The sequence below is a fragment of the Chiloscyllium punctatum genome, chromosome 9 (genome assembly GCF_047496795.1).
Source record: "Chiloscyllium punctatum isolate Juve2018m chromosome 9, sChiPun1.3, whole genome shotgun sequence".
NCBI classification, from domain to species: domain Eukaryota; kingdom Metazoa; phylum Chordata; class Chondrichthyes; order Orectolobiformes; family Hemiscylliidae; genus Chiloscyllium; species Chiloscyllium punctatum.
In genome coordinates this window covers 30,366,713-30,379,475 of record NC_092747.1, presented here as the reverse complement: position 1 = coordinate 30,379,475, position 12,763 = coordinate 30,366,713, and the positions used below count along the sequence as shown (strand labels likewise).

The 12,763-nt window shown below is 39.2% G+C and overlaps 1 protein-coding gene across 1 annotated transcript in view; it reads left to right on the top strand.

The window, feature by feature from the left end:
* Positions 1-4,445, top strand: part of LOC140481259 (high-affinity choline transporter 1-like) — a 39,742-nt gene extending 35,297 nt beyond the window's left edge. The window contains exon 9 of the mRNA XM_072577165.1: positions 1,161-4,445. Coding sequence (XP_072433266.1) covers positions 1,161-1,616 — 456 coding nt within the window. The 3' untranslated portion in view covers positions 1,617-4,445. The remainder of the gene's footprint in view (positions 1-1,160) is intronic.
* The last annotated feature ends 8,318 nt before the right edge of the window (positions 4,446-12,763 follow it).

Here is a 12,763-nt window from a genome sequence, read left to right as displayed (position 1 = left end):
TCCAGTCATCTGGGGGAACCTAATTGCCTGGATCCCCAGCTCCAAGGGGACATCTGATTCTAAAACACCCCTCTGAAGGCCAGAATTCCCAAGTTTGAGAGCTGCTGGCCAGTCAGAGATCAGCAGTTCTTCATTATTGCCACCATGACCAGCAGTAGTGGCTACTGCAGGCAATGCATTTAGGTAACAACAAGAAACACCGTGAATACCTGGCTGTCATTAGCAAGGTGCTATACACGAAAGAATTCAACTAGGTAGTCAAAATTCAGCATCTTTCAAATTGTTTTTGCCGGATTTTTGCAGGAAAGGAACATGGAAACTGTTGTAGGCCATTCAGCCCCAAGAGTTTCTGCTGCTTTTCTCTGAAATTCCATCCATTTGCCAAAAGCTTCATCATTTAATGTTAATGTTTGGTCAAGTGATGTCAAGTGAACAGTGACCCATAAATAAAAAAATGAGAGAGTTTAAAAAAATAAGTGTCCTGCAAGTGGTCTCTGAGACTGTTTGCAGGACAATCAAATTCCTCCTTAGATCATAATAATCTCTGCATATCTTTTTTGAAACATTTTCAATGTTTCCAACATTGCAATGCTGGGTCATTTCTGAATTAATTGTCACTTTGGCAATTAAGGTCATTCAGGTAGTGCTGGTTTTAAATAGATGCAATCTGGAGCACAATTCATGTGCTCTGATCATGTTATGATATGATATACTGTTAACAACTGTTTTGGAGTTTAACTTTTTCACAATAAGAATTGAACACAAGATGAGTTCATCTAATGTTAATGCTTTGTGAAATAGATTGCATTTTGTTGGTTTGAGTATCTACTGTGTTTAATTTTAACCTTATTTCACCATAAGTATATTTTTCATTGCGTTACTGCATTTGATTGGAACAATACCACAAAATAGAGTTTTGTTACATAGGCCAATTCCAAATGATATTTTTGCAAAAAGTCCCTGGTTGAACACTTCTTGGACTTCAAATCTGCTTTGCCAGCCTTTATGTTTACCAATCAAAATTTGCCATCAAGATGACCTTAATGTATTCTCCAATGGTTTGAAAGTTCCATGCCTAATGTGTTAGTGTTTAGAATGACCCTGTAGTTTACCGAATATGGCTTTGCACATTTCAACCCTCTTTCTTTTTCTATTTTCAGGCATCAGCAAAAGAAATTCTGTATGCAATGAAGACCACAGTCTTTTTAGTGACAGTACTTGCCACTGTCCTTGCTCTTTTTACTAACACTATCTATGGTCTTTATGCATTAAGTGCTGACCTCGTGTATGTCATCCTTTTTCCACAGCTTGTTTGTGTTCTATATGTTTCGTGTGTGAATAGATTGGGATTTGTCACTGGAGTCCTGACAGCAGCATTGCTTAGAATTGCTGGAGGCGAACCTCTTTTTCATTTCCCAGCTGTTATACATTATCCTGGAGGTTACTTCCAGGATAATGACTATATCCAGATTTTCCCATATAAAACCTTTGCAATGCTGTCCTCTTTGCTAGTGACTGTAACCTTGTCATATATCAGCAAACTCAAATGGCCAGAGGGCTATGTAACTGTATTTAACTTGACAGAAATATCACGTGAGATGAGAACCACTTCTTAATCACATTGACTAACTGGAATCATAACATTGGAAACGATATACAACCCAGACATGTTGGTAGGAAGAAAGTGGGATTTAGTTTTCTCACCTAGAGATATCACTGATGTTCCTTCAGTTCCTTCAGTATAAGATTGCTTCTGGATGAAAAAAGTGATAAGTAACAAAATCAAATTGTTGCAACCTTTCCAATGACACTGCACAAGTTTTGAACAATTTATTTAGTAAAGCTTTCAGTCTCCAATAAAAAGCCATTTAGGCTTTTCATACATTGTCTCAAGTCCTCAAATGATTTCTCTAAACTTTACTGTTTGGAGTGATTAGGATTGAACATTTGCAAGTTGTCTTGCAGCCATCTTTGCAGCCATTTTTGCTCATGAAGTTGAGGATGTAGTATAGCCAGGGTGGACATGTGTATGACTGCGTGGGAAAGGCTCATTCTGCAAATGTCATTCTGCAAAGGCTCATTCTGCAAAAGATTCCCTGTTTGAGGGAGAGCTGAAAGTATCAAATCAGTTTTAAGGTGGGTATTTATTTTACATGTCTTCACAATGGGACATCTGTGAAGAGAGAAATAAGGAATTGTGATAGCTGTGGAATTCCAGATAAGTTGCTTCTACATTGTCAGCATTTTGTGTTTTGCACTTTGAGGTTGCAAATGACTCCAAACTCCCTTCTGTCATAAAGTAGGACCTGAGGCAATAAATTCATCCAGCACAAACTGAAACTGCAAGAAAAACTCAGGGTGTCTGATGGCACTGAAGGAAGTGTCCAAAGAAAGGCCATGTTGGACTCAAAACATTAACTCTGTTTCTCAATCCACAGATGCTGCCAGACCTGCTGAGTTTCTCCAGCATTTTCTGTTATCGTTTCAGATCTAAAGTGTTGACAGAAATTTGTTTTTTGTTTCCTTGTTCTCTCTGTTTATTGGTGACATGGGTAAAATTGCAGAGTTTCTCATTAAGTCGAAATCTTTGCACTTAATCCTCATGCTAGAGACCCAATTGGATCATAGCACAGACCCATCCCATGAATCCATGCTTTTTCACTGATTACACTCCATATGCAGATAAATTGCTTCCAGATGAAACATTGCATACTTGTCATTCTTTTCTTCACATAATTATACCAGTCTTCCCTTTCTTGATCCATTTATGAGCATCTTATGTTGGCAACTGGTTTTCTTCCTGTAACTCTACCTGTCCCAACATGACAGCATCATACCATGTACTTCAGCCAGTGCTGTTCCTGTCTGAGGAAATCATGCCTCCATAGTTGTTGAACTGATATGGGGAGGGATTACTGCTACAAATCACAACCTATTGTATGGAAATGGAGATCTGAAGTGAGGATAAATTACCTGTTTGAATCGCTAACTGGTTCCTGCACATTTTTTGATCTGTGCCCAAAGGTTACAACTTAATGATTTTTCTCTGGGTAGAGAAAGCGGTGCATGTGGACCTGCAAATACAATAGGAAGAATCCTATCACTTTGTGAATGATACAACAGGGGGAGTAACCTGGACCCTCCCTCTTTATTCTCCTGCTCCTACACCAAGTCATGGTCCAAACGTTGAAATTGGGAACAAAAACAGAAATTACTGGAAAAGCTGAACAGGTCTGCCAGCATCAGTGGAGAGAAATCAGAGTTAACATTTCAGGTCGAATGACTCTTATCAGAACCGTCAAATGTGATGCTGCCAGATCTGCCGAGCTTTTCCCACAATTTCTGTTTTTGCTTCTGATTTCTAGCACCTGCTGTTCTTTCAGTTTTTATTGAGCTGAAATTGGGATTGTATAACTGAAAACTGAAAAGTTGATGAAATCTAAAATTAAATCTAAGGTATGTTGCATGTAGCACAGGAGCAATTCAGGTCCTGAGCAACTAACTCACTTACACAGGTACATTTTGACCCACTCTTGACCAGCATCGGGAAATTTGTCCTACACCTTTTAAAACACTGTTCTCAATTTTAGAACATGAGAATATCAGAAGTGCTGTTTTTCATTCATCTGTTATGTCACCAAATTTCATGCAGCCATGTTTATATTTTGAAGTTACCAGCAGGCATAAAAATAACTTTTTCAGAAATACAGATTTGTAGTCACACTTTTATGGTGAATCTTATTCAATTACAAAAAGAAAATAGACTTCATTAGACTCCTGATCCATTCACTTGCAGTGATATGGCTTTGGGTTATAAAATCAAAAATAGTTAATGCACTTTTGATGTGAAAGAGGATTTAAATGATTGGATAAACTTAGTTGGACAGATAGTAATGTCTCAACTATGTTACAGGCAATGTGTGGAATTTTTATAAGATTGGAGAGGAGCCTCAGAAGCAAACCTATGGGGAGAACTGTTGCTTTAGAAAATATTCATTGGAACAGTCAACATGTCTAAGATAATGGATAATGACCTTATAGAAAGCTGTTAAGAATTTAATGATGAACTGTCTTTGAGGGAAGGAGAGATGTAAGCCTTACTAACAGAACAATTTACAGACATCTGTATATGTAAGTTTATTAACAGAATAACTTACAGAAATCTGTAGAGATGTTGAAATCCTTCTATAATCCTACACAAGTTAATTTGAAAAATAATAAATTGTGAATAACTAACATGTCAATGTATTTCTATCTTTCTAGAATGTGCATACTTTATATCATTTAAATTTAAGTTTTCTGCAGAATGGTTTCCAATTTTTAAAAAATTCACTCATAGGATGTGAGTGTCACTGGCAGGGCGAGCATTTATTAGCCATTATGTGAGTGAAAACAACTTCAATTAAGTTTAACATGATAGTACATACTGAATAGTCATACTGATTCATTTACATTACTCTTGTTAAAATGATAGTCTTCTTTACTGCGTATTCCAAGATTAAAAAGTTGGTAATGCTTGACTGTTAATGTACTGTTCAAATTTCCTCTGTTGGATTACCAGCATTATACATATACTGCGTTTAAAATTTTTCTTCTGCTCAGAAAATATAGAAAAATCATGCAGTAGAATTGATTTTAGGGGTGTGTGTAATCATGACGACATCAGGAAAATATGGGGTGGAATAAAACTCAAAATGGTTATTGATAGAGTGGCTATTCCTTTCTGGTACAATATCAAATAATGACTCAGAGCACATGAATAGATAGTGATCAGTGAGTATTGGAGAAATGGAAGAAAGAGATCAGGAGAGTGCAAGAGTTTAGTTTAAAAAGACCACCTTGAATTAGGTAGTCAACATAGGAGCTGAAGATCCTAAGCAATGAAGGTCAAGAAAGAGGTAAACAGTTGGAAAGATGGTTGACACTTGAAGGTTGGAAATACCAACAACAAGTTATATTTATGAGAAAAGGTCCTGAGGAAGGGTCCCAGTCTGAAAAGTTGATTTTCCTGCTCCTCTAATACTGCCTGATCTGCTGTGCCTTTCCAGTTCCACATTTTATCAACTCTGATTTCCAGCATCTGCAGTCCATATTATCTCCAGCTTATAGTTATATAGCACTTTATTTTGTAAAACAAAATATGACACCAAGCTAACCGAAGGCTTGATAAGAAAGGTTTAAGGAGTATCTTAAAGAAGTAGAGAGAAATAGAGGGCAGAGAAATGACTCTATATTCTGGTTTCCTGAATTGGAATCATATTTCTCTAATGCACTACAACCATGATTATTTAACAGAGAAAACTTCTCCCTTTTCCCAGCCACCTCTTCTTTCCAAATGCCTGGTACCATTTAATATTCAGGTCCCAAACTGTGTCATCTTACAATCATCTCTAAATAATAGTGATTAAATTGTATTTAATTTATTTCTATTTGTGCCAACAATTTATGTTTTACTACGAATGTTTTATGCATTCTGATAAAGTTGTTAGTTTTGTCCTTTTTTGTAAATCTCTAACCTGGTCTTTTATTTTTCTTTCAAATATGTAGTCTCGAAACCCTTCCTGTCATGATCAATTTGTCATTTCCTATATTAGTACCTTTTTGTCTTGCCTTGTCTCTACTCTGATTTCTCACATCTTCTCAAAGTTGTTCATTGCTTGTATGTTTTAATTTGCACTTTTAGAGTAGATGAATGCATGGCTGAGGAGTGGTGTATGGGAGAAGGATTCACATTTTTGGATCATTGGATCCCTACTTATGTGCCTGACTATATCAGTTCCAATATGATTCAAGTGCATACTATCCCAATGACACAGAATCCACATTTCCCAGCATTGCTCACAGGTGTTTGGTAGTGTGATAACACTTATTCTGGGAAACTCCTGCAGTGTTTGGACCAAGATGACTGACTTCCAAAAACTACAGCCATTTTCCTTTGCATTAGGTATGACTCCAAGGAACAGACAGACGTTTCTGTGGCCAGCAGAGAAAAAGCAGTGTAGTGTGTTGTTTCCTTGGTGCCAGGATCAAGGATGTCTCAGGGAGGGTGTGAATGTTCTCACAGGGGAGAGGGGCCAGCAAGAGGTCATTGTCCACATTGGAATCAACGATATAGGAAGGGAAAAGGTTGAGATTCTGAAGGGAGATTACAGAGAGTTAAGTAGAAATTTAAAAAGGAGGTCCTCAAGGGTAGTAATATCTGGATTACTCCCAGTGCTATGAGCTAGTGAGGGCAGGAATAGGAGGATAGAGTAGATGAATGCATGGCTGAGGAGCTGGTGTATGGGAGAAGGATTCACATTTTTGGATCATTGGAATCTCTTTTGGGGTAAAAGTGACCTGTACAAGAAGGACGGATTGCACCGAAATTGGAAGGGGACTAATATACTGGCAGGGAAATTTGCTAGAACTGCTTGGGAGGATTTAAACTAGTAAGGTGGGGGGGGTGGGACCCAGGGAGATAGTGAGGAAAGAGATTGATCTGAGACTGGTACAGTTGAGAACAGAAATGAGTCAAACAGTCAGGGCAGGCAAGGACAAGGTAGGACTAATAAATTAAACTGCATTTATTTCAATGCAAGGGGCCCAACAGGGAAGGCAGATGAACTCAGGGCATGGTTAGGAACATGGGACTGGGATATCATAGCAATTACATAAATATGGCTCAGGGATGGGCAGGACTGGCAGCTTAATGTTCCAGGATACAAATACAGGAAGGATAGAAAGGGAGGCAAGAGAGGAGGGGGAGTGGCATTTTTGATAAGGGATAGCATTACAGCTGTGCTGAGGGAGGATATTTCTGGAAATACATCCAGGGAAGTTATTTGGGTGGAAATGAGAAATAAGAAATGAGAAATATAGACCCATAATAGTCAAAGGGAAATTGAGAAACAAACTTGTAAGGAGATCTCAGCCACCTAAAAGAATAATCGGGTAGTTATGGTAGGGAATTTTAACTTTCTAAACATCGACTGGGACTGCCATAGTGTTAAGGGTTTAGATGGATAGGAATTTCTTAAGTGCGTACAATTTTCTGATTCAGTATGTGGATGTACCGACGAAAGAAGGTGCAAAATTTGACCCACTCTTGGGAAATAAGGCAGAGCAGGTGACTGAGGTGTCAGTGGGTGAGTACTTTGGGGACAGCGACCATAATTCTATTCATTTTTAAATCATGAATGAAAAGGATAGACCAGATCTAAAAGTTGAAGTTCTAAATTGGAGAAAGGCCAATTTTGACAGCATTAGGCAAGAACTTTTGAAAGTTGATTGAATGCAGATGTTCGCAGGTAAAGGGATGACTGGAAAATGGGAAGCCTTCAGAAAGGAGATAACAAGAATTCAGAGAAAGTATATTCCTGTCAGGGTGAAAGGGAAGGCTGGTAGGTATAGGGAATGCTGGATGACTAAAGACATTGAGGGTTTGGTTAAGAAAAAGAAAGAAGCATATATCAGGTATAGACAGTATAGATCGAGTGAATCCTTAGGACAGTATAAAGGAAGTATACTTAAGAGGGAAATCAGGAGGGCAAAAAGGGGACATGAGATAGCTTTGGCGAATAGAATTAAGGAGAATTCAAAGGGTTTTTACAAATGTATGAAGGTCAAAAGGGTAACTAGAGAGAGAATAGGGCCCCTCAAAGATCAGCAAGGCGGCCTTTCTGTGGGCCCACAGAAAATGGGGGAGATACTAAATGAATATTTTGCATCAGTATTTACTGTGGAAAAGGATACTGAAGATATAGACTGTAGGGAAATAGATGGTGACATCTTGCAAAATGTCCAGATTACAGAGGAGGAGGTGCTGGATGTCTTGAAATAGGAAAAGTGGATAAATCCCCAGGACCTTATCAGGTGTACCCAAGAACTCTGTGGGAAGCTAGAGAAGTGATTGCTGGGCCTCTTGCTGAGGTATTTGTATCATCGATAGTCACAGGTGAGGTGCCGGAAGACTGGAGGTTGGCAAACATGGTGCCACTGTTTAAGAAGGGCAGTAAAGACAAGCCAGGGAACTATTGACCGGTGAGCCTGACCTCGGTGGTGGGCAAGTTGTTGGAGGGAATCCTGAGGGACTGGATGTACATGTATTTGGAAAGGCAAGGACTGATTAGGGATAGTCAACATGGCTTTGTGCGTGGGAAATCATGTCTCACAAACTTGATTGAGTTTTTTGAAGAAGTAACAAAGAAGATTGATGAGGGCAGAGTGGTAGATGTAATCTATGTGGATTTCAGTAAGGTATTCAACAAGGTTCCCCAGGGGAGACTGATTAGCAAGGTTAGATCTCATGGAATACAGGGAGAACCATCCATTTGGATACCGAACTGGCACAAAGTTAGAAGACAGAGGGTGGTGGTGGAGGGTTGTTTTTCAGACTGGAGGCCTGTGACTAGTAGAGTGTCACAAGGATCGGTGCTGGGTCCTCTACTTTTTGTCATTTACATAAATGATTTGGATGCGAGAATAAGAGGTACAGTTAGTAAGTTTACAGATGACAACAAAATTGGAGGTGTAATGGATAGCGAAGAGGGTTACCTCGGATTACAACAGGATCTTGACCAGATGGGCCAATGGGCTGCGAAGTGGCAGATGGAGTTTAATTTAGATAAATGCGAGGTGCTGCATTTTGGAAAGCAAATCTTAGCAGGACTTATACACTTAACGGTAAGGTCCTAGGGAGTGTTGCTGAACAAAGAGACCTTGGAGTGCAGGTTCATAGCTCATAGCTCCTTGAAAGTGGAGTCGCAGGTAGATAGGATAGTGAGGATAGGATAGTGTTTGGTATGCTTTCCTTTATTGGTCAGAGTATTGAGTATAGGAGTTGGGAGGTCATGTTGCAGCTGTACAGGACATTGGTTAGGCCACTGTTGGAATATTGCGTGCAATTCTGGTCTCCTTCCTATCAGAAAGATGTTGTGAAACTTGAAAGGGTTCAGAAAAGATTTACAAGGATGTTGCCAGGATTGGAGGATTTGAGCTATATCGAGAGGCTGAACAGGCTGGGGCTGTTTTCCCTGTAGCGTCGGAGGCTGAGGGGTGAGCTTATAGAGATTTACAAAATTATGAGGGACATGGATAGGATAAATAGACAAAGTCTTTTCCCTGGGGTCAGGGAGTCCAGAACTAGAGGACATAGGTTTAGGGTGAGAAGGGAAAGATATAAAAGACACTTAAGGGGCAACTTTTTCATGCAGGGGGTGGTACATGTATGGAATGAGCTGCCAGAGGATGTGGTGGAGGCTGGTACAATTGCAACATTTAAGAGGCATTTGGATGGGTATATGAATAGGAAGGGTTTGGAGGGTTATGGGCCGGGTGCTGGCAGGTGGGACTAGATTGGGTTGGGATATCTGGTCGGCATGGGCGGGTTGGACCGAAGGGTCTGTTTCCATGCTGTACATCTTTATGACTCTTTGACTCCAACCAGTATGAAACCACCCAATTTCACACCCCACTTGCCAGATTCTCTTTGATTCTGGGTTTAACTGGGGTCCTTAATGTCATACTTGATTAAATGCTGGCTTGATGTCATCGGTGGTTACGCTCACCTATGTCTTGGCAATTTTCCTCATTGGTGGGTGGATCATTGCAGTAATATGAGAAGCCTTGAGTAATATGGCTAATTCTGGAGACCACAAGTCTTCAGTACTATTGCTGAGATGTTATCAGAGGCCATGAGCTTTGCAGAATCCAGTGCCTTCAGCTATTTCTTTCTATCATGATGAGTGCGCTGAACTGGCTGAAGCCTGGTATATGATGCTGGACAAGTCTGAAAGCTGCTGAGGTCCAAAAGGAATTATTAGTTGAATTATTACATGTAAAAAAACACATCTTTGAATCTCAAAATTCATTGATGCAAATTAAAGAATATCACGTTAATACTGCAGTCTGCTTCTTAACCAATTCGACCATAAATAGGAATTCTTTGACATTTGTGTCACATATAGACAAGGTGGTTAAAAAGGCATTTGGTACATTTGCTTTCATTGCACAGTCCTTTGCAAATAGCAGTTGGAAGATATGCTGAGGTTGTATAGGTGAGACCTCTTCTGGAGTACTGTGCCCAGTTATATGAAGGATAGATATTATTAAGCTGGAGAGGGTTCAGAAGAGATTTCACTGGAGTATAGGAGGTTGAGAGGCAATCTGATACAAGTTTATAAAATAATGAGATGTAGGTAGTTATCTTTTCCCTAGGATGGAAGATTTCAGAATGGGGGCATATTTTTAAGGGGAGAGGAGAGATTTAAAAATGACAAGAGGCAATTTTCTTTACACAGAGGGTGGTTCGCATGTAGAATTAACTACCTGAGCAAGGAGTGGATGCAGGTACAATTACAATGCTTAAAAGACACTTAGAAAGATAAATGAATAGGAAACGTTTGAAGAGAAATGGACCAGGAGCAGGTGGGTGAGAGTAGTCTAGTTTGGGATTACGTTCAGCATGGACTGGTTGGACTAAAAGGGTCTATTTTCATGCTGTATGACTTTATAATAGAAGTAGGTATTTGACCCCTCAATCCTACTCTGCCATTCGACAGGTTCGTGGCTGATCCAACATTCTTCAAATCCACTTTCCTGCCTTTTCCCAGAAACCTTCGAATCCCCTACTAATCAAGATCTATTTCAGCCTTAAATATACAAAAGAACTCTGGCCACACAGCTTTCTGTGGCAAGGAATTCCAAAGAAACTTTACCTCTGGGAGATGTTAGCTTATTCAGTAGTAATAAACAATTCAATTTTAGTTTTGCTACAAAATGAGTTTAGAATAGCAATCTACTAATGGTATTAAAATCACCCTTGGTAGTTGAGGGACGATTATAATATTTTCAACACTATCATTCTATTTACAGAGATGGTAATTTATTTTTTCAAAGATATGTTACTCCATGGAATTCTCTTCCTTAGAGCAGCAAAGGTTGAATCATTAAATAGGTTTAAGTAGAGTTGGATCTGGACGACTTAGGGAGTCTAAAGGCATAAGGCTGGATCAGATCAGCCATGATCTTAGCAAATATCAGAGCAAGCTAGAAAGACCTAAGAGCTGCCCCCATTCTCATTTGTACGACTTTTATATTTCGCCCAGAAGAGAGCAAAAACTGTTATTTCACCTGGGAAATATCACAGGAGTCACCAAGAGAAAGTAAATGTTCAAAGTTTGGGAGAAGATTTGTAGCTCGGGTGCTCGTTGTTGTGGTTCTGTTCGCTGAGCTGGGAATTTGTGTTGCAGACGTTTCATCCCCTGTCTAGGTGACATCCTCAGTGCTTGGGTGCCTCCTGTGAAGCGCTTCTGTGCTGTTTCCTCCGGCATTTATAGTGATTTGTACCTGCCACTTCCGGTTGTCAGTTCCAGCTGTCCGCTGCAGTGGCAGGTACAAATCACTATAAATGCCAGAGGAAACATCACCGAAGCGCTTCACAGGAGGCTCCCAAGCACTGAGGATGTCACCTAGACAGGGGACGAAATGTCAGCAACACAAATTCCCAGCTCGGCGAACAGAACCACAACAGAAAGTAAGTGCTTTAAGAGATTCTTACCAAATGCCCCTCTTAATTTGAAAGAGGAACTGGAGATGATGACAGAGAGAGCAGCACCAGCCATTGTGGGGGAGATGGACTGGAGGATAAGGTGACAGCCTACTCCAGAATAAAAGGATGTTTCATATCCTCTGGATCCCCTCTACCTAGAGCTCCAGTGCCACATCTGAGAACTTGTACCCCCTCACCTTGAATCATTCTAAAGAGTTCCAATGTGTGCCTACCAGTGAATTCCACATCTTCACTGCAAGTGGGTATTGGAAGCTACACATCTACTAATTCTACCAAATTGCTTCTGATCAGTACTCAAGTGTAAATCCTGCAAGTGTCTGTTTTAGTGTCACCAAGCATATTCAAATCACGACAGTCAATTAGTTCCAACATTAGCTCAGGAGCCACTTAGCACCTGTTTTCATCCTTTCATTGAAAGAACTTTGTCATACCTTGCAAATATGATGTGGATTTCTTTGAAAGTCTGAGACATAATATAAAAATCTGTATTGTTTCCAAATGGCAAAAAAACCTGAAAACCCTTCTTCAGCAGAAATCACAGTGCACGTTTGCAAATGCAACCAAAGGATAATTAAATGATGCTCTTTCAAAGCAGTAGATCATATAAATTATTTTAACAGAAATGATTTATTGCATAAACTTTCTTTGAACTAATTATCCAGTCAATCATATCACTATAAAAGCAATCTTCTTCCAGCCTACTTACAGACTGTGTATAGTTCAATAACCTAAATCTAATCTCTTCTCCACTAAAATAAGACCGTTACAAAATAACATTAAAGCTACAAAATGAGAAGTCAAATTCAGATTGTAAAATCAGAAAAGCTACACATTGCAAATACTAAGTCAAAATCATTTCCATTTTTGAAAAAAAAATTCTACTGCATCAGATGTGTTTTAGATATTATTACAAGCACAGAGGTTTGAACAATATCATAATAGCTGCCATTTTGAAAATCATCTTGGGTAAAATGAAAGTTTTACTAAAATGAAAGTTGTGTCGAGTTGTTTCTTGTTTCGTACTTTATTACACAGTGAACAATGAAGTTGCTATATCAGCTTTTTGAATGCTGTTTAAAAGCATGTGTAGTTAAATTCACACATGGTGCTTTTTCCAAAACGTACCCTCACTATTAAGTGCTACACTGAAATTTGTATTAAAGTTCTCAGGTAACTTTTTTTTAAAGCAACGTTCAATTTTTGTTTATGTCT